General features: G+C 37.7%; 2 protein-coding genes and 1 long non-coding RNA gene across 4 annotated transcripts; 2 read left to right on the top strand and 1 right to left on the bottom strand.

Annotated features, from left to right (window-relative positions):
• Positions 1-4438: 4438 nt before the first annotated feature.
• Positions 4439-7745, bottom strand: LOC106808522. The gene is made up of 5 exons (XM_014811282.1): positions 7447-7745; positions 7081-7202; positions 6684-6855; positions 4791-6479; positions 4439-4573 (listed from the first exon to the last, which is right to left on the bottom strand). The coding sequence occupies exons 1-5, from the start codon at positions 7702-7704 to the stop codon at positions 4478-4480; spliced, it is 2337 nt and encodes a 778-aa protein (XP_014666768.1). The 5' UTR covers positions 7705-7745; the 3' UTR covers positions 4439-4477.
• Positions 4516-8496, top strand: LOC106808561. The gene is made up of 3 exons (XR_001393789.1): positions 4516-4525; positions 5141-5144; positions 8173-8496. It is a non-coding gene; the product is annotated as an uncharacterized LOC106808561 (long non-coding RNA).
• A 1983-nt stretch (positions 8497-10479) lies between these two features.
• LOC106808539 (isocitrate dehydrogenase [NADP] cytoplasmic-like) lies at positions 10480-21807 on the top strand. 2 transcript variants are annotated; one of them, XM_014811309.1, is made up of 11 exons: positions 10480-10620; positions 10753-10792; positions 14147-14253; positions 15729-15815; positions 16124-16284; positions 16494-16637; positions 16806-16942; positions 18524-18675; positions 18937-19077; positions 19797-19962; positions 20227-21807. In XM_014811309.1, the coding sequence occupies exons 2-11, from the start codon at positions 10785-10787 to the stop codon at positions 20318-20320; spliced, it is 1197 nt and encodes a 398-aa protein (XP_014666795.1). In that variant the 5' UTR covers positions 10480-10620; positions 10753-10784; the 3' UTR covers positions 20321-21807. The 2 variants fall into 2 exon arrangements, with proteins under 2 accessions (XP_014666795.1, XP_014666789.1); XM_014811303.1 differs by having other exon boundaries at positions 10510-10612.
• The last annotated feature ends 26 nt before the right edge of the window (positions 21808-21833 follow it).

The raw sequence follows: 21833 nt of genomic DNA, 5'->3' as shown, positions 1-21833 counted from the left end.
GATCGTTTTATTAGCTCATCTGGACGAAGTCAGATCGCAGCTTGTAGAATCGCACGATCGTCCGTGCGTCCGTCCGTCCGTGCGTGCGTCCGGCCGTTCGTGCCGGCAACAGTTGGGCACAAATCTTAACCGCTCGACGTACGGTCACGATATTCGGGACGTCGGGGGGATCGTCACAACGAGTTTGGGATGTCGAAGCTGCGGGATCAAAGGTCAAAGGTCAATAGGTGTAAAAGAAGGGGGAACATTCCCCTCCTTAACTTAAGGTATAGGGAGGAAATGCGAATTGCGGCACAAAAATCTAAACGGCTTGACCTAGGCTCGCTGGGTAGTTGGTGTATAGCATCATCGTAGAGGAAAAGCCATCACTGTGCCGAAATTGGAGTCACAGGTCAAAGGTCAATGGGGCACAGGGCCCAGATTTTAGACATTCTCTGAGCACATGGTCTGACGGAGCCGATTGAAAAACTATTTTTGTTTCAGCCGCGGGACCTAGCATTTTATGGCTTTATTGAAAGGACATGAAATCTACTTTCTGCTGACATGCGAAGAGTAAGTTGTCAGATAACCTTTTGACCCTCAAGAGGAGGCGTTAAACAGGATTTTGTTTACTGTCTGTTAGAAAGGAATTTGACTGCCCGGGTTTGCTAGTAGATCTATACATGCCTGGATGTATGAGGCCTACAATGGCACAGTGAAATTTCCAAAGCTAAATTTGGTTGAAGAAGGGTTTATGCTCCTTAAATCGTATAATTTCTATGGCATTCTGTACTGTCAGTAGTGACATGTAACGTATGCCACTGCCAGTGGCCACTGCAGTGCATGTGGTGGTGGTACTGTGTAGTTTTTTGCCTGGGTTAATTGGTTACAGGTGGCAGCTCTCTATTGCAGCCTGTATGCTTGCGTAGGTAAATGGATGAGTGCTTACCTATTCTGTCTTGCAAATAGTTTGTAGCTACTACGTTACGATGCGAGCTTCCATCTTTAAGCTTGAAGACAGTTAAACGTACATGCCATCTCGTGGCAACTTTCATAACGATCCCAACGAACATTCTTTTGAGAAAGGTTCCTGATACCATCCCTGTGCATTCCACTGTTTCGGCGTGTATGTGAACACATTTGGGACTAACAGGGTTTACTAGAATCCCACCACTCCACCACAGTCACCGCAGTAGACGTTAGATGAGCGCTGTCGCTCTGCGGCACTTGTCTAGGAAAATTATGACGTCATTTACTCGACTTGTGGCTCACTTAGGTATGCCAATAAAATACAAAAGCATGTTTCAATTTGTGGGGCATGTATATATACAATTAAATAATATGTCTCTATAACTTTGGTAATAATTAATTATTAAATCTTCTCAGTTGTTTTAAATGTTTGGTTTTATCAATGTATTTATTTATGTGCTGCAGGTGATGGGACAAAGATGTCCGCAGACATGTATGAAGAAGAAAATCAGAGATTAGTGGAAGACCTTTCAGGGAAAGTTAAAGCATTAAAAGATGTCAGTATTACTTCGAATTATTTTCCTGGTTAAACTATAAGCCTACTGAAAATGTTTGTTTTTATATAATGTCTGTTGAAACTGTTACAAACTGTTACAACATATATATATTGTGGCAGGTTATGACTGGTATTGTGTCACTTTTATATGTAGCTGTCATAAATATATAAATATTGCAGCTAATGATGATATATATCTTAGTGTATGCAATTTAACTTCTCAAAGTTTATGTGTATGTGCCGCCAAGCCAATATGGGATCATAGGATAGCAGATTATATATACTGGCTGCACTAGAGCCACCTAGTTGCTTGAGCAATAATATAGAAACTTTAGTTCTCCATAGGAAAGCTAGCCAGTTTGATGCTAGAACTCCTTCTAGAAATCATGTGTAGCATGCTAAGTTGCCTTTGCGTACGAGCCAAATGATCCCGATTCCTAGATGAGATTCAGGTCCTTCTAATCTTCTCTTTAACATTATAATACTGTTATTCATTTATTTATTTACAAGTGCTTTTCAATTGTTTACAGTTATCTATAGACATTGGACATGAAGTCAGAACTCAAAATACATTTCTGGGAGAGATGGTATGTTACATCATTCAATACAATTGTTTATGATTAATTAAAAGTTACATATGTCAAGTGTGTGAAAATGTCAAGTGCATTTATTTGGTTATAATAATGCACTGTATAATAAAATATGGTAGCTATTGTGGTGTAGAGGTATTCATGTGTATAGTAAATGTCAAGCACCCTGATGGGGTCTTTGTAGGATAGTGACTTCGATAGCTCAGGAGGACTTCTTGCATCCACCATGGGACGACTGACAAAGATGAGTCGTGCTGGCCACAACAGGTTGATGTGTTACCTTATAATCTTTGCGTTGTTTGTATTTTTTGTACTTTATTATGTAATAAAGTTGAATAAATAGCTTTATTTAAAGTGAATCTGTATTCCCTGCGTGTAAATACCAATATGTTCATGGGAATGCAATAAAATGATCATGTAAAAGTTGGCTTTTATGTTGGGGATCCCTAGATGCCAAACATTACCATTTTTGTCAAGTAGTTGGGCATTGTTACCAAAATGTGATTCGTTCTTGAAGTTTGGGCACGGCTAATTTGTATAAACATGTGTAAAGGTGTTTTGCTGCTACTATGAAACTGTTTGTAAACTGTTAAACTTTTTATTCAAAAATCACAGTTAATGCAATGTAGATGGTGTACCTATACAATTGAGTTTGGCCTGTCTGATTACAGTGATTAACAGCATCCCTTATCAAAGCAAAGCACTTAGCAGTATGCAATTGCAAGGCTTTCCTTTTGATTCATTACCAGCCACTATGTTAACAAAAGGACATACGACTGCCCATGTCTACCCTGTGCTGATATGTAAACGCTTTGATATAACATGGAAAAGAAAATCCTGGAGAGCATTTAAAATCGTGTGAGCAACATTTCATTGGGTCTATACTGTGACTGCTGTAAGGGATTGTAATTCAAATAGCTAGTCGAGTAAACATTGCCAATAAGTTATCTAAGTTTTAAGTAGTTATACTAGTGTGTGCATCCGAATGAACATGTTTGCCTGTTTACCAGACTGCTTATTTTGCATGTGATTTGCTTTAACATTTAGTCACCTGTTTCACAAACACGTGCGTAGATCAACTAGCTATGGAAATCAAATTTCTTAGGACACGTCAGACATGTTTACGAGGAACAACATGCCTATAAGCACCATCAACACTGTGACAAAGGCAGATTTCACGTTTCATTGAATAAGCAAATTGAGAAAACTGTGTGAAGCTCAAGGCTAGTGGATAATTGTAATGTAATGGCAGATACGTTTATGTTTGTAAACTGTATGTACACGTGACGTCATTATGAAATAGAATAAGACAAGTTTATAAGAACACACTTATATTGAATTAAACGTGATAACTGTTTGCAAAAATTCTTAAATGGTTATGGTAACAACTATGTATGTTCATAAACAGTAACGTTTTATAACATTAAATACATAAACATTGTAACAAACTCACAAGTAAATTTTAAAATAAAATAATTGGAAATACAAATTGACCATTTTTGTTAACATTTCCCAAGATTCTTTTCATTAGGTTGATTTAGTATCAGAATATATTTCAGAATTAGAATGAAATGTCAGTTCTGTTGATTAGCACATAATCCCGGATTACCTAACCAGTACCTTAACACTTATATGAGTGATCTAGTACAAGAAGTATCACGTCAGTTGATGGTTTATAAAGTCTGCCTATTTAGCAGTTTTAAATGGTTGACTATAATATCAAACACACTTATTGTGTACAATCTAGATGTTCTGACAATGCTATTCACCATTATTCAGTTGCTGTTTATATGATTAGACTTACTCTTAAGCCTAATATTTTCCTAATTGAGAAAACAAAATTTATTTACTGAGCAACTGACTCATTCTGTATTCATGCCAAGTAGAAGCAGGGATGCCAATACTTACAAGTTAGTGTATAATTGATGAATACATTACTGATACAATTAATCAGAATCCAATAAGCCACGCGATATATAATCATATGCCTGACTCTCCATGTCACATATTTATGACAAGTTTAATCAACGTAGTAAAATCAAAAAATCATGTTTGTGCAATTTACTGTAAAATATATGAGAAAAACATTTGTAAACAATTATACTTGATAGCAAGTTGGACCAGTATCCTGACTTCTAGTCAAGCAAGTAACAAACTAATTGAGCAATAGAGAGGCCAATTCCTATGGCTGTGTACAAAACTATCCACTTGTGGTTCTAGGTCATGAAAACTATTGAAATATTAAACATCCATACCACACTACATTTATATTACAGCATTTCATTGAAACACATAAATATTGTGACTGAAAAGTTTCATGAGATGTGAATTATCATTACCCTTTCTTACAAGACATGCATCTGTTAATCATGACTCACGAGTATTATAATAATACATTTCGGTTCAGGATGTCTCGGCCAGGTGGAGAATGGTGAAGCTCTATTAGTGCCATGGCAGCAGCCTCTCTAAGATGGCTGTCCTATAAGGCAGGGCAGACATCAGCAAAATCATGCAAAACTGATTTTAATTATAATGTAGGTTTATCCGATTTTAAATTAATAGCGTATATTAGACGATTTTACCACGCTCTACTTGTATAGGATTTAGACAGACAATTGTAGACAAATTCGTGTTACCACATTTAAGTAAAATGCACGTTTTATGATTTACCAATCACACTGGGTATTACTCATTACCTTGTCATTTGAGTTGTCATGCAGTTCCTGTGTAGTAGAGTTCACTCCTCCATACAATGACTCTATGGTCCCCAGGCAGTTAGACTTTACTTCCTTCTCATTTGAATGAAACTGGAATGGTGTACCACCTGTGGAGCTCTGATCACCATCATCACTGAAGGGAAGTTGAGCAGCGATGCTAATTCCTTCTGCTTCTGTACGACCTTGGGGCAACTGGACTGATGTCCCACCAGGAAACTGCAACTGGGGGCATATCAAATCTGAACATGGATGAGAAAAATTCCTTTGCCAATCTGTGTGCCCGTACGATGACTGGGAACTTAAATTCCCTGTCTGAATTTGGTTAACAGTCATGTCAGCAAAGTCCAGTTGTGCCCCGGGTCCACTAGCACTAGCAGGATGATATATATCTTGATCATTCAAAGACAACTGGGAACCAGGCGTACATGGAGAATTCTGGGAATCCGGATCACATGAACCTAACTGGAAACCAAGGTCACATGAGACCACCTGTGAGCATGGACCACCTGATGACAACTGTGAGCATGGATCACTTGATGACAACTGGGAGCATGGATCACCTGATGACAACTGAGAGTGTGGACCACCTGATGATAACTGTGAGATTGGATCACCTAAGTATAACTGTGAGCTCGATGAATCACCAGGGTCATTTATAAACACATGAGAACCACCTGTGTCGGATGGAGCCAATGGTGGAAGTATAAAGCTTGCTAACAATTCTGCATCTGTAGCACCTAAAACCTGTTGCACTGGGCAACTTCCAGAAGAGCTAGATGAGAAATTCTCTGTCGGATCCTGCAGGGGATTAATGTTTTGGACCATCTGTAGCTTAAACAGTTCGACGTTTTTTGGAGGGGTACCTAAAGATTTTGGAGTAGACACTGAGCTGATATTATCATTGCTAACTTCTGCAGTTGGTAAATAAGTGAGTGTTGATAGAGAGGGCCAACATTCAGCACTGGCATGAGCAGTTCTATCTAGCAATGTAACATCGTTAACACTGGGGACAAAGAAAGAAATTGTGCCCATGGTCATATTCTGTGAAAATGTTGGCAGAGGCACCAAAGGACTGTTGGCACCCAAGCAAATGGGATCTGTTACGTCTTGTGGGGCACCTATAATTAAAGGTGAATCTGATAAAGATGGAGTCTCAAAGTCATTGCCTGAAAGCTGTTGAGTCAATGAAAGAAGCCCAGCATTCCTGCAAACAGTCTCATCAATGTTGTAATGCCCATATTTTGTACTTGTGATGGGCTCGGGTTTGAGTAACAAAGGTCTTTGATGATTCTCTTCATGCCATATTCCCTCGCCTACACACGAACCTATTTCTACTATCTTTTTCCCAACTGGAGAAACCTCTTGTTTCTGGGATGACTCTGAAGAACTCCCCAAAAGTTTTTCTACTGGTGCCAATGTGCCTGCAATATCACCACCCTTGGATATGTTATAAGAAACGTCTATGTTGATTCCATTACAATTGGCATCAGACTTGGCAGCATCTACGTGTGGAGATAAGACAGCTGACCCTGTGTCTTTATATTCCATTGTCGAACTGTCTACCCTTTCAGTCCTGCAGATCTGTTTAGCATGCACATTGGGTTGGCGTTTCGGCAAGCGTCCCTGCTTTCTCATACAGCGCCGTACATTTACAAACCAGTTGCGTACCTAAGTGTAAAATTAGAATAATAATTATAATAATTAGTAGAGAGCAGAAGTAACCGTTGTATCAGTGGTAAAGCAAAATCATCAGAAGCAGCAGCATTAGTAGCAGTAAAACAGCAGCGGCGATATGGTAGCCATGCATCAATCAGATGGTCCTTGAATCTATGTGGCCATGCATAGTTATTATTACAAAAGCTGTGTCGTCACCTGTGTCGAGGAAAGTCTGGACAGTTTGTATAATTCCCTAATTTCTTTCTTTGATGGAAAGGGATGTTTTTCGTGTTCATGAAGCCAGTTACTCAGCACCCTTCTCGATTTGCTGTTAATGGTCACTTTTGGCCTTACACCATGTGGCAGAATGCTGCCAGGTGGCAAATACCTTTAAAACGGATCACAATGTCTTAGAGTAGACCAGCATTTAATACCAATTAATAATACAGAGACATACGCAATTGATAGTATGTACGTGAACATTACTCCTAAATTTTATTTACTATTTTAGATGCAAAATGGTGCGGATATGCATATTGCATATCGCAATGAATCTTAGCATATCGCAATGAAACCACGTAATTACATTATTACATATGATTAGGCATACTACCTCTGCCTTATTCTGAACCTGTCTAGGGATGTCAGTGTTCTTTTCGTGCGCAGTTCTATTTCTTTGTAGTGTGCGCCATCCCACAGTCTAATCATCCTACTTTTTCCAGCGAAACGGCCATCCTGCAACAAAGTATAATAATAAATATTCAGCAATATTCGCAAACTACCATAATTTGATATTGGAATAATTTCATCGGATTTCATGACAATATACGAGTAAATTATTTTATGACAAATCCATGTACTAGCTTACATGGAATCATTATAAAATAATTGACTTAAAAGTTAGTCAATTGAATTAAATTCATAACTAGTCATAACTAGGGGGAAAAAACAATGCGCTCGGTAAAGTATTAATGCGTACCTTTATCAGTTTGTAGGCTCTGGTGAAATCATTTTTATGGATTGCAAGTTTAATAACATTTATAGCAAATTTCTCGTTATCAAAATAGCCGTCAGTGTTCACAATTTCCTTAGTAATGAAGGCATCCATCTTTTCGTATGCTCCTCTTTCAGCTAGAATGCGACATATTTCTCCGGCTAATGTAATCCTAAAATGGTCATCATTATCGCCATTCAGCCCGTGCCACGCTTCAGTATACTTTTTAAGTTGATCATCCATGCTTTGATGTTGTTGTTTTTCTTTTAAGTACAATGTAATCACTTCATTATGTACGAGAGTCCATAAACAATGTGATACAACGACACCCACGCACAGTGCACCCACGCAGCACGTGCGCGCGCGACAGCACGTGCATCACGCCACCACCACATTTTACACCAATCGGAAAACCCATTCGGCTCTTTCCGTCATTCCCAGAAAAGAGTTTCTAGTCTTGCGCTATCATAGAGTTATATATTTTAGACCTATATTATAGAGTTATGTTATGTTATAGACGCTATTGTTAGAGTTATGTTATAGACGCTATATTATAGAGTTATATTTATACAACTATGAGCGCTATTCTGTTGAATGGTCCGAGGGTTCCCGATTGCATTTTACACGTGCGATTTCCCGCCATAATTCCTAGCCGACGTTATAATACGCGTTGCTATCACTGATCTCTATAATATAATAATGATATTATAGAGATCAGTGGTTGCTATAAGCCACTTCGTAGTTACGCATTGAGCATGCGCGAGATTCTGGCGTGAACTTTTGCCAAAGGTCAATTGTACATAAAACGCTCGCTGGGTCTCCGTGGCGTGTGATAGCAAGTGTAACCGTACGTACTGTATTATTTTTGTCTAAGTTGGAAATAACATCACATTTAACTAAGATTTGCCCAATATAGAATGTGTGTAAACTTCATTGATACATGTAGAACAAATACATGTTATTTGTTCAATTTTGTTGTCTGTTACTTAGTTGATAAATGAAAAAATGCGTGGTTATAACTGATATCCTGTCTTTTAGGTATAGGGATACATGTTTATAGAAGACCCATGTAATGATTTCAGTGCCTACTAATTATGGCAATAACGTAAAGATGCATGTGTGAAAAACTTTCGAGTTTACCTAGTAGCTATTTGTACACATGAGAATTAAGACATTATAAAACTATTTTAAGTCCATCATTTATGGAAAGGTTTCCTTAATATTTTTCATTCTCACCAAAGTTTCTGTAATTGTCATAATAAACATCAGATGATCAGACGTCTCCATCACCATTTTCTCATTGCATCATTCATACACATGCAGTTACATCTCATTCTCAATTATATACTTAATTAATAAAGCAACGAACATTCAATAATTAAATAGCATTCATTAATAAACATAAAATAATATAATAATCATAACATTGTTTGAATGCATACTATTTCAGTTATTAGTATTTTGATTACAATATATGTCTATACTATGGCAGCTAAAATACCATTTACACATGAAACAGGAATCACGCATATATTTTTTATTATTAATATCAAATGGTACTTAAATTGAAGGTTTTCATATATATTAATAATAAGAAATATAAGAAACTATGATACATGTTTATTCCCTAGCTGCTATCTCTCAAATGGAAACGCGTTTATTTCATTGCTATTTTTTAAACTTGCTACATTATAAATTATCACATTTGCAAGTTTCATACAAGTATACACGTACACAATTTTCCCATTTTCATTGCTTTAATTGCTTGTACAATGTATTTAGAGGTTAACATTCCTCCTTGTTCATATGTAGTTAGACGTGCATTAAACATGAGTCAATAGATATGCTTTGCAAGTTAATTACATGTATGTTTGAGTGTGCATTTCTGTTGTATTAGAATTAAGAAATCCAGGGAGCAAAAAGACATCCATACATAAATGATATGACCGAGACTGACTGACCGAGAAGAACCGACACTGCATATCTACCTAAAATACCCCACAATGAATATCATACACATACGTAAAAATCCAAAAAACAAAAAGCACAGGCAGACAGTCGATCGGTTCAGTACAGAATACAAACGCACGCACGATTTTACATAGCTTCTGTATAACATTCATGCATATTATGTGGTATACGACAAGTGCGTACGAGCGAACGCGCGATCGATATTCTCAGCTATGTACAAATGACCTATGACCCAATGACGTCATAGGGCTCCAGTGCGTAACTACGAAGTGGCTTATTGGTGACAATTGCCCTGTGCAATTTTTATATAACAAACAATTTTTTTGTTATATTTTGTTATATTTGTTATTTTTTGTTATATATGTATATTTGTTATGTTTCTCAAATTTTGCTAAAACCATAGATAGGAGGGTAACATACAAGAGGAGATAAAGGATATTTAATTGAGCTGTCATATTATATGTCATATATAATATATATAACTGTCATATATCATGCTAGTGTATATTTAGCAATAAACGACCGTTTCGCTACCACCGTTGCCGCACATGAGCTCATCTGCTCAGCAGTCGCAATTTAAAGTCGTTGCGTTATTGGTGGGATAAGATGAGCATCTTTTTAATGATATGTCTTAATTAAGAACTGATACATCATGCTTTATACCCAGCATATAATGCAAATAATACATATAACACAAATAATACAATATCTTAGAAGATATTCTTTGTCTATGATAATACGTCAATCTATGTATACATGCATGCTGGTACATCATTGATCGAAGATGACTGACCATGACTCTAAATGGCATTGTTGGAATAAGGACAGTAAAATCAAGAGCTAATATTAGCTATTGGTAAAATCAAAATAGTACAATGAACGTACGCGCAACCATGTTCATGAATTTACGGATGAAAGTGGTTTTTCTGTCTGCTCTTAACTCTCCATCGCCAACGTTGTCGGCAAACTTCCGGATAAGCGCGCGCACGTTTTATCGCCGGCAGCGATTTACGCTAGACGGCACAATACTTTCCCATCGCGTAGACAAATCGTATCGGACACGACAAGTGTCTCGTCTACAGTTCACACACCCGTGGCCGATTGTCGATCACCCGTTGCCGAGAGAGAACTCTGACCAGGACGATCAGAAAACCTTTCAGGAAAATGGGGAAAATCACTGGTATAATGGTGTATTATTTTGGTTTTTAAATCGGTTATCTTAGATATGATATAGTTACGTGTGTTGGATTGTTTTACATTCTATAACCGTGTTTAGTTATACTTGTAAGTTGTAACGTATATCATGACATTATTTTATAGGTGGCACCGTGGTGGAAGTCAAGGGAGATGAAATGACGAGGTGAGCGGTTCTAACTATTCGTTAACTTGTAGGTTCTTATGTTATGCATTATAGTGCCGTTATGTATGTAGGAAAATACGATTATATCTTATGAAAATACGATGGCGATATGTTCAAGTGTGCAAAGCTGGCAAATTCCCTCTTGCTGAGCGATTTTTTGGGCACCAAAACGGCAAAAGTGACAAATTTCGGCCAAATCCTAGTTTAGTTTTAGTTTAGCACACATATGCGAACTATATGTACCAGGGTCGCGTGATTTTTATTCCCACTCAGATAGTGGCATTAATTTGCATAAGTGGCGATGATTGGCTGTTGCAATGGCACTAAACAAAGGCGCCGTTATAGGCTCGCTAGCGCGGTGGCGCGGAGTCTAAAATAACCTGTGTATACAGGCGCTATGTCCGCATCGCTACACTTTGCCCGTGCGACACTTTTACCGTTAATTTTATACCAGTGAACTCATCATGGAAAAGCTTTGTCAATGCACAGCAAGAAATATAGCTGACTATCACGGATTCATTACGGATTTTCATGAATAAAAACGAGAGCAAAAGCACATACTGTATATAGTATGATACTGTAGTACTGACTGTGATAATGGGCTCATAAATCTTCACAACTCATAGATGGCGCGCACGAAACCGCCAGCCAATCAGCGCCGCTTATGCAAATTAATGCCACTATGTGAGTGGGAGAAAAAATCACGCACCCGGGTCCCATGCAAACTAGGATTGTGGAAAAATTCAAAATCAAACTTCCAAATGTGTGGCATTTTTAAAGTTTTTGCATATAATTTTAATTGCTTGATATTGAACGATGAATGTTCAAAAAAATCGAAACAGTTAAAGCTGAAGCCTGATCGAATTAAGATACTCTCTCAGTCTCTCTAACAGTGTTGTAGAACAGGGTGTAAACAATAGTTTTTCCTTCCATTCTTCTAACATGGTTTTGTGTAACTAACGATATGCCAACTAACTTGCCGGTGACATTCAAGGATCATCACACAATTGCTGACAAGTGATGCCTGCTGTAATCTCCTCTTATACGATTGCTAAATTGGTAATGTGGATATACCCCGGAGCACGCACACGCACGCGCACACGCACACACTGTCTAGCTATAGAATCAATTGAAACACCCAAAAAGATTAACACTGACTGATTAGAATGATGTGTATATGATGGGACGAGGCACATATGGCCATCTTATACTCATGATTATCCCAAACTTGTATATCTGCACAGGTTTGTTGAGTACAAATTAACAGATTTACAGTACAAGATTTTCAGATTTACAGTATAGCCATATATGAAATAATAATTGCAGATATTGAAGTTCTATTTTTGGAGTTATATTTAGCCTAAAATTTAAACTGAAATTAATATACATCACATTTTCATAATGTGGCTATTATAGTATCAACTTTTGCATATTTTCTCTATTCATAGTAGAATTGTGAAGGAAGCATATTGTGTACAGGTGGATGTCCTGATCGAAGTTATTAAATGATTAGATATAAGCGTAAGAAAATTCATGATATGTCATCAGGAGTGTCATAATATATATACTATATTCTATATTATGACACTTCTGAAATCATAATATAGATATATAGAGGAGCATTTGAAACTCAGGAAATTCATATAGTATCATATTTAGGGTACTGCAAAGTGACACTCTAGGTTTAATTATACGAGGTGCTTGTCACAGAACGATTCACTTAACAAATTGAACTGTACATGTAACGTATAAAATTCAACTCCGGAAATTCGTGGGGATACAGCAGCTGTAGTGCCTTTGTCGATACAGTTTGCCATGGCTTACAAAGGGAGATGTCAGATAGCTAGCTCTGGTATTGATTGTGCTGAAAATTTGTCCTCTAAATGCCTGTGGGGAAGTTGCTGATACTAGAGCTTTCCGGAGATGCCAGATAACACCCAAAGGTCATATTGATTTTGTTGCTTGATGTAAAATTCTCATGGAACAAACATCTCTCTGCAAGCAATTTAAATTCTTTTCACTGCCACTATAATTCGATGTTTAGTTCATACATTCTGTGCTTCTGTTATCTATGATCTCACTGTTTTGATCTAGCCTGAAGTAGTAAAATAAATTTATTTGAAGGCGAGGCCGGAATTAATGTAAATACAATCAAATTCTAAAATTTACCAACCATCTATATTTGATAAATGTACAGTAGATAAAAGTGTACATGCATGCATGCATGTGTCTATGCATGTGCATGAAAGTACATTTGTTTGAACTATAATGTAATCTGAAACAATTAATGTGGTAGTTAGAAACACCAAAGTTCATGTGGGATTGCATGTGCACGGGGTACAGTTCAAGAATGTATAAATAGTGATTACACGTGTGCTATGTATGCTTGTATGTTAGGGTCATTGATCTTTGCTGGAGGTGATGTGTGCTAGGTAACTCGTTCAGAATATTTTCATGGTTCAGTTAATCCTGCAAATGTCGTCGTCATGGTTTATTGCTTGGAGGTCTACACCCATTTCAACTACCCCTGATTCGTCTACACTAAAAATCTACCCCATTCCCATTTTGTCTACTATCAATTTGTCCACTAAATAATCATTTATAAATGTAAAATATGGATATGATTGGCATACATAGACTACAGGAACCAAAAGACAACTTGTCAACTTGACAAAAATAGAAACTATGGTAGCACGAAAAATTTATAACCTAGTCTACTCTCAAATTGTCTAATAAATAGACATATATATACGTGTCAAATATTACTTTTGAGTGGCATCCACACAAGATTTCTTGTATAGTGGCATCCACACTAATTTCTCCTAGTATTGGTGGCATTGTGTTATAAGCCAGATAACCGTTAAGCCATTCACACCTTTGACTAGTTGGTTACCGACTTGTTACTGTCCTAGAGTCACATGAAAGGCATGATATCATCAGGAGTGAATAATAGAGATCTCTATTATTCACTCCTGATATATCATCATACCTCTTACTAAGTGTCATTGTAAAATTTGTATTAAGCCATTCACACCTTTGAGTAGTTATAGTCTCATAGACTCACAGAAAAAGGCAGGGTTTCCCACTTGCATGTTATTACGCATTCTGCGAGTAGACGAAATGGGAATATTACTCATTCTGGGAGTAGACGAAATGGGAATTAATATTACCCATTCTGGGAGTAGACTGACGAAATGAGAGTAGGCCAACCTGGATGTTGCTGTCAACATAGTACATGGTTGTTGTGCCTGTAAAATATTTATAGTAAAAATTGCAACATGCATGCCATGACTTTAATTACATTTAATTCATACTCAGGGAAATAGGATTAATTTTAAACTAATCTTTTGATAGAATAATATGGGAACTTATCAAAGAGAAACTCATCTTCCCATATGTCGAACTCGATATCAAGTCATTTGATCTTGGACTTGAAAATAGAGATGCCACGAATGATCAAGGTAAAATATATTGCATTGTGCTCATAAATTTAATAGTCTTATCAGGTCTATAGAAAATGTGTAAATTATATGTGTGTGTGTGCGTGCGTGCTTATATGTATACAATATGTATGTTGCATCTGGCATGCCCCAGGGTTCTGTGCTTGGCCCGCTATTATCCTTGTCATTTATCATTGATCAAATTAATGCAACCAGTAACATCTGTACGTTTTTTCACTCCCGATGCAGTTCTTTATCTTATAATTTACAGTATAAAGATGAACAAGTAACCCTCCCCTGCATGAGTATCCTAACTCATATATGCATTACCTGGTCTAAATTGCCCATAACCTTTACCTACTCACTTTATCTTAAATACCTATCAGCAAATTTGCTGGAATGCCCAGATCGATTGCATTTGTAAAAAAAATAGGCTGGAAGATGGTGCACAAAAAATTACAGTGCCTGTTCTGAAAATCTTCTCACCAATCTTTACTTGACTGGCCACCTTTTCATGCTCATTAAAATTGGTATCCATTCTGTTTACTCTGTCATTTGCCTGTGAAAATGGATTTTTTCTGTCATGTCTCATCGTCAAAAGACCGATTCAGTTCTAGTTTTTGTTGTTGTTGTTGATTCCAGGGTTCTCCCTACGTTGCGCAAACGGGGCGCGCCCCGTTTGGGAAAACTCCCCCCTGTTTCAATCGTTGCGCCCCGTTTAAATTACCTCCGCCCCGATTAAATTCCACCACAATAAAAGTTTGCCAGCGCGGGAATCGATCGTCAAGAATTCCCATTCGACCAGGACACCTGACGCGTGTATTTTTACCGTAACACGCATGCACTGCAGACAATACACAAGTACAAACAGTTAACATATGTCCCGAACCCAACACTAACTGTACACCGACTCGGCTATCTTATATATACAAGAACCCCAAATACCGTCTATGGTGTGGTGGCGATTTTACGCATTAATTAGTGGTACGGTAAAAATACATGCCCCCCGGACCCCCTAGTTTCCCCCCTCCCCCTCCCCTCCCCCCTGTTTGAATTTCATCCTGGGGAGAACCCTGGATTCCTTGCTGGAACTCTCCTATCATCTTTAGTAAACTGACATTGTGATCAAGTTTTGCCACTGTAGCATAAACCAGTATTACTTTTAAGTAGTATTACAGTTCTGTAGATGTTTCCTGTCAGTTGAACTATCAGTCATTTGTCGCACATCACTCGACTCCACTTCTCCCAGTTGAATCAAGCTGATTGTACAATTTTTTTGTTCTCATACCACCATTGATCTTCTTGTACCAATGAACCCGGTATATAAATAAGGATTTATAATCATGTACCATGTTAATGTACCTTTCAATCTACATTACCACCTTATATCATATACAGATACACATGTGCAGATGCATGCGTGCACACACGCAAGCACGCATGCAAATGCACACATACATACTAAAATTCTCACTAAGGCAATTTCCATGTTTCAGTGACAATTGACTGTGCCCATGCCATCAAAAAATACAATGTGGGAATCAAATGTGCAACTATAACACCAGATGAGAACAGAGTAGTAGGTAAGTTAACTTGTTAGTTTAGTGGGTAGCATATATTACAAATTTTTGCTGTTGTTGTTGCTCGCAGTCTTAAACATAGCCATCTACATTGAATACATTCAATAGTTATCTCAGGTGGCAATTATTAAAATATTGTTCCGTAAACTTCCTATGTTTGCTAACTTTTTTGCACAGGTCTGCTGGAAAGCCAAAATGTGCATGTTTTTGGGCACAAACCATGTGCATTACTTGGCTTTCAGCTTGAAAATATACCATCTTGTAATGTTATGTCCTTATATAACTAAAAAGATCACTAATTAATTCTGCAGAGTTTAAATTGAAGAAGATGTGGCGATCTCCGAACGGCACTATCAGGAACATTCTTGGAGGGACAGTTTTCCGTGAGGCTATCATCTGCCAGAACATTCCGCGTCTAGTCACCACCTGGATTAAACCTATTGTGATTGGTCGTCATGCCTATGGTGATCAGGTGAGCAGCAACCAATAGAAGCACAGTCCTCAATGATGAATGCATGTTGTACTACAATTCAATTACGAATTGTGAGATATACCTGCTGGTTGCATTTTTTGTGCATATGATGTAGCTAAACATTGGTTAGATTGAGCGAGAGGTACACCTCTGTTATGATAAAGAGTGTAATATATCTATTGTGTTGTATTTAATTCTAAAATATATAGTACAAGGCAACAGACTTTCTTGTTCCTGGTGCGGGTAAAGTGGAAATAAAGTACACCCCTGCAGATGGGGGAAAGCCGGTCACCTACACGGTTCATGATTTTGAAGGACCAGGTGTTGCCCTTGGCATGTTCAACACTGATAAGGTAAGCCTCTCAAAATTACCTAGTTAGGGACATTGTTTGTAATTATCATTGGTTCATGCAATTCTTTTTGAAATCAATAAACTCTATGTGCATGTTAAAACAGAGTGAGCGTTATCTTTTAACAATTTTCATCTTACACTGTGTCACTGCATTTTGTCCTTGTTTTAGTCCATTACAGAATTTGCACATAGTTCATTTCAATATGCACTGGCTAAGGGCTGGGTCTTGTACATGAGCACCAAGAACACCATCCTAAAGAAGTATGATGGACGCTTTAAGGATATATTCCAGGATGTTTATGATTCGTAAGTTTGCAAAAGTTAATGCTTGATTTTGTTAGCTCATCTGACATAACATAGTCAGATGCAGCTTGTAGAATCGCATGATTGTCCGTCCGTCCGTCCGTCCGTCCGTCCGTCCGTCCGTCCGTCCGTCCGTCCGTCCGTCCGTCCGTCCGTCTGTCAACAGTTGGGCACAAATCTTAACCGCTCGACGTACGGTCACGATATTTGGCACATTGGGGGGGATCGTCAAAACGAGTTGGGATGTCGAAGCTGGGGGGTCAAAGGTCAAAGGTCAAGAGGTGTAAAAGAAGGGGGAACATTCACTTCTTACTTTAAGGTATAGGGAGGAAATGCAGAATTGCGGCACAAATCTAAACGGCTCGACCTAGGCTCGTGATAGTGTGGTGTATAGCATCATGGTAGGAGCCATCACTGTGCCGAAATTGGAGGTCACAGGTCAAAGGTCAATGCGCACAGGGCAGATTTTAGACATTTTATGAGGACATGGTCTGACGGAGCGATTGAAAAACTTTTTTTTGTTCAGCGCGTGACCAGCATTTTTATGGCATTATTGAAAGGACCATGAAATCTACTTTCTGCGACATGCGAAGAGTAAGTGTCAGATAACCTTTTGACCCTCAAGAGGAGGGTTAAACATGATTTTGTTGACTGTCTGTTAGAAAGAATTTGACTGCCGGGGTTTGCTAGTAGAACTCATACATGCCTGGATGTATGAGGCTACAAAGTCACAATGAAATTTCAAAAGCTAAATTTGTTTAAGAAGGTTATGCTCCTTAAATCGTATAATTTCTATGGCATTCTGTACTGTCAGTATGTTACATGTACCGTATGCCACTGCCAGTGGCTACTGCCAGTGCATGTGTTGGTGGTACTGTGTAGTTTTTTGCCTGGGTTAATTGGTTACAGGTGGCAGCCTCTCATTTGCAGCCTGTAGGCTTGCGTAGGTAAATGGATGAGTGCTTACCTATTCTGTCTTGCAAATAGTTGTTGCTTACGTACGATGGAGCTTCCATCTTTAATCTGAAGACACTTAAACGTACGCGCCATCTCGTGGCAACTTTCATAACGATCCCAACGACATTCCTTTGAGAAGGTTCCTGATACCATCCCTGTGCATTCCACGTGTTTCGGCGTGTATGTGAACACATTTGGGACTAACAGGGTTTACTAGAATCCCACCACTCCACCACAGAGTCACCGCAGTAGACATTAGATGAGCGCTGTCGCTCCGCGGCACTTGTTTTATTTAAGCAAAAGCTGTATCACTTGGTTTGTTTGTTGCATGATTGTGCGATTGATTTGAGATTTCACAACGTAACCTTGTCAATGTTTATGAAATGCATGAGAATCATTTGCATATACTTTCAATATTACATGTGGCTCAGCCCCCAACTGTTGATATCTAGTTGTTCATTGCTTGCAAACTCCAGCAGTAAAGTACTATGAAAAAATGAACCATTTACGTGTTCCTACATTTACCTCGTCACACTGTAGTGAATAATGTTATAGTTGTAATTGAAAAATTGCTATATACATTAAAGCACACTAGTTTCTTTTATCTGATGTACTATTTCCTCACAGGGAATATAAATGTAAATTTGAGGAGAAGGGAATATGGTACGAGCACAGACTCATAGACGACATGGTCGCTCAGGCATTGAAATCTGAGGGAGGCTTTGTGTGGGCCTGCAAGAATTATGATGGAGATGTTCAGTCTGACAATGTTGCCCAAGGTATTTAATATTTCCCTCTTTCTTTCGCTCATAATTTAATTGTTCGAATTGTGAAATGTGGTTCGGAATTTGTTATGTATGGCCGTCATTTCATATTGTGCAGAAACGATGCTTAATTGCAAAAATTGATTCTTGGTAAAAATATATATATATTATGTATTATTTACCAAGTGCAACTTATGGGTTAACCCCATATAAGCAAATTACTGTGCAATGTGGTATTATAAGGACATTAGCATATATGCGTGTACGTACTCACAGGTTATGGCTCGCTTGGTATGATGACAAGTGTTCTGATCTGTCCTGATGGGAAGACAGTGGAGGCAGAGGCAGCCCATGGCACTGTCACCAGACATTACAGGTGCCATCAGCAGGGGAAGGAGACTTCTACTAACCCCATTGGTAAGCTATGATGTCAATTAAGTGAACCATTAGTGTTAGTTTAACCAAGCAACAAGTTATTATCAAAAACTATATTTAATTAACCGAGGGGTACTTTCATGATACATATCCTATCAAGGGTAATTATAGTCTGTAGAGTGTTGGCAAATTATTAAAGATTATATTTATCATATATTGCCACATAACTTGACTTGGCATACAAGTTGTTCTTGAGTTTTTTAGGTATAAATTTGATTTTTTTGCCATAACTCATTGTATTAGATGAACCCTAGCTTTGCCACAGTGATAACATAAATAGAACAGCCTATATAACACCTGCTGTGCACTACTTACCATAACCAAACTCATGTTTGGTTAACTTATTTTTCACATAATTTAGAATAAAATCGTAAAAATGCAATGTAATTAAATGAACACTACACCACACACAATTTCATTCACCTGATACAGGAATGCCAGTCAGTTACCTTGTTTTATGCTGTGTTAGGCAAAATCTGGTCTGGTGCCTAGTGGTGGAGCCATTCTTAAAGATTGACATTTTGTACTTGTTATTTAAGCTTTAGTTATTACCTGTTCAGACATAATGGTCTAATTGTATATATATTATCAACCTATGAACAGAAAAATCTGAATATACCTGAACTTACCAGTCTGATTACAATGTAATAAATTTGATTATGCTTATTCTTACATTTAGTTTTGCTCATCTTGTGTTGCAGCGTCGATCTTTGCATGGACTCGTGGACTCCAGCACCGTGCAAAGCTTGATAACAATAAGGACTTGGCCAAGTTCTGCCAGAACCTGGAAGATGTATGTGTTGAGACAATCGAATCTGGTGCTTACACCAAGGACCTTGCAGGCTGTGTGTTGGGGTCGATGGCAAAGTGAGTATGTTGGGAGGGGCGTGTTTCAATAAGTTTTAAATGTGAAGCCCGTGTGATAGCACTCTTCAGGCTAAATACAAGGTGTAGCCAGTAGTAAGATATTGTTTGGTGTTTTTTCTTGTTGTCATCGTAGTATATTTCTAAGTGTCTGATATTTTTTAAACGTAATTTATATGAAAAGACTTAGGGGTAGGTATACTTAATAACTGTCTACGATCTGAGTGTTGACCAAGCAGTAAATATTTGTTTGCTTACATTCTTCAGTGTCAAGAGAGCGGATTACCTGAACACCTTCGAGTTCTTGGACAAGCTTGGTGAGAACATCAAAACAAAGATGACAACTGACAGAAAACTGTAGGTGACAGTGCTGGACATGCAGTTAGAATGGTTGTCCAAGTATGTTGAGTAGGGTTAGCAAGGGCTTTCACTTAGTAATAATGACATCTCGCAATAATCCCAGGCCAATTTCTGTAACATTGAAGCTGCTAAGAGTAAGAATGCTTTGTAGTGAGATAGGTGTGTAGAGTGTGGTAGTAAATGGTATCTAAATTTGCCACATGTTTAACATGTAGGAAGAATAATTTTAATATATATCATGAATGAATTATCAAGCACAACACTGAGTACAGGTAACTCTTGGTTTAGCGATAGTTACAATATTAAAATTGGTCACATAAATCAAATAGTCGTATACCAAACAATGTAAGTGTCCATGCACCGAGTCAAAAGCAGAAACCTGTATTCCCACCTAATACTAGTGCCATCTCATATGGTGCTGGTAACACCACGCCACTATGCTGTCAGACCAATGATGATGCTTATCAGTTATTACGTTATATTAAATATAACCTCTAGTAAATCTGTTAAATAAGGTGTCAGACTACCTACGTTATTTTAAACATGTTCAAACCAGACTCACACAAATCAAGAGTTGCCTTACATAAAATGTTAGAATAAATAAGAACAAAAAGTATACTTTCCTGAGCTTATAATTCTCTCTGGTTATAGTGATATTGGTGTATGTCAACTCACTATTGTGTTGTAGTGCTCGTATATATGCACGCGATGTGGTTTTCTAGTTAGTACTACAGACATCACAGCAACAATCACAGCAGATGACAGGCAGAGAATCGTTAGCAGGAATTTAGTATTTTTATTTTGCGAACGAAGACGTCACTGATAACCATCCTCTCTGTGTGGCTTCAGTTGGCGCTGTGGGCACAAACACATTATGAGATATATAGATATGAACCAAACTAAACTAAACCACACAATGTTAAAATGTGTGTTCATCAAATAGATGTCCACCATTTTCTTTATCATTCAAGGTAAAGACTAGGTATAAGCTCAGTAATGCGTACAGTCTTGTCTCCACTCGTACTAAAATGTTGAGAGAATACTATTAAAAACGTAGGGTCACTGTCATTAATATATATTCCTTATAATACACTCATGATATATATTTATATGCATATATATATATATATATATATAATGGTATATGGTAATGTCTTGTGTATATCTGGTGTAGTATTTAGTTACTAAGTATAATATGGTGTATTAAATTATTGTTTGATTTATTATATATTTCCATCAAATATCCATCTAACAAGAGATTAATTAGGTGCTCTAGGTGTGTACACATAGGCATCACTGTTGCTACAGTGCCTAATGTGTGAGGTGTACATATTATTAAGAGCCTTTAATGAAGTTTTACAAGACCCAAGAACATGTATTCGCTGGGTGCACGGAAGATAGTTAGTCTCTTGTTGAAAGGTTGCTTGCTTTTATTTATGGACATGTTACTTTAGTTGAATAAATGTAGGTTACTGAGATCAGCTAAAATATTTGTTTTCTCTTTTGATATCAGC

This window comes from Priapulus caudatus, unplaced genomic scaffold, assembly GCF_000485595.1.
Source record: "Priapulus caudatus unplaced genomic scaffold, Priapulus_caudatus-5.0.1 Scaffold13, whole genome shotgun sequence".
Classification (NCBI taxonomy): domain Eukaryota; kingdom Metazoa; phylum Priapulida; class Priapulimorpha; order Priapulimorphida; family Priapulidae; genus Priapulus; species Priapulus caudatus.
This window is presented reverse-complemented; position numbering and strand designations above follow the sequence as displayed.

What these genes read in the sequence shown, in the direction of transcription:
- LOC106808539 (XM_014811303.1), top strand. An exon ending in TTCCAGGATGTTTATGATTC is followed by an intron (nt 16,943 to 18,523) that starts GTAAGTTTGCAA and finishes ATTTCCTCACAG; the next exon opens with GGAATATAAATGTAAATTTG. An exon ending in GTGTTGGGGTCGATGGCAAA is followed by an intron (nt 19,963 to 20,226) that starts GTGAGTATGTTG and finishes TACATTCTTCAG; the next exon opens with TGTCAAGAGAGCGGATTACC.
- LOC106808522 (XM_014811282.1), bottom strand. Translation starts at nt 7,704, where the DNA reads ATGGATGATCAACTTAAAAAGTATACTGAAGCGTGGCACGGGCTGAAT. An exon ending in AGGTTCAGAATAAGGCAGAG is followed by an intron (nt 6,856 to 7,080) that starts GTAGTATGCCTA and finishes TCCGTTTTAAAG; the next exon opens with GTATTTGCCACCTGGCAGCA. An exon ending in CCAGACTTTCCTCGACACAG is followed by an intron (nt 6,480 to 6,683) that starts GTGACGACACAG and finishes TTTTACACTTAG; the next exon opens with GTACGCAACTGGTTTGTAAA.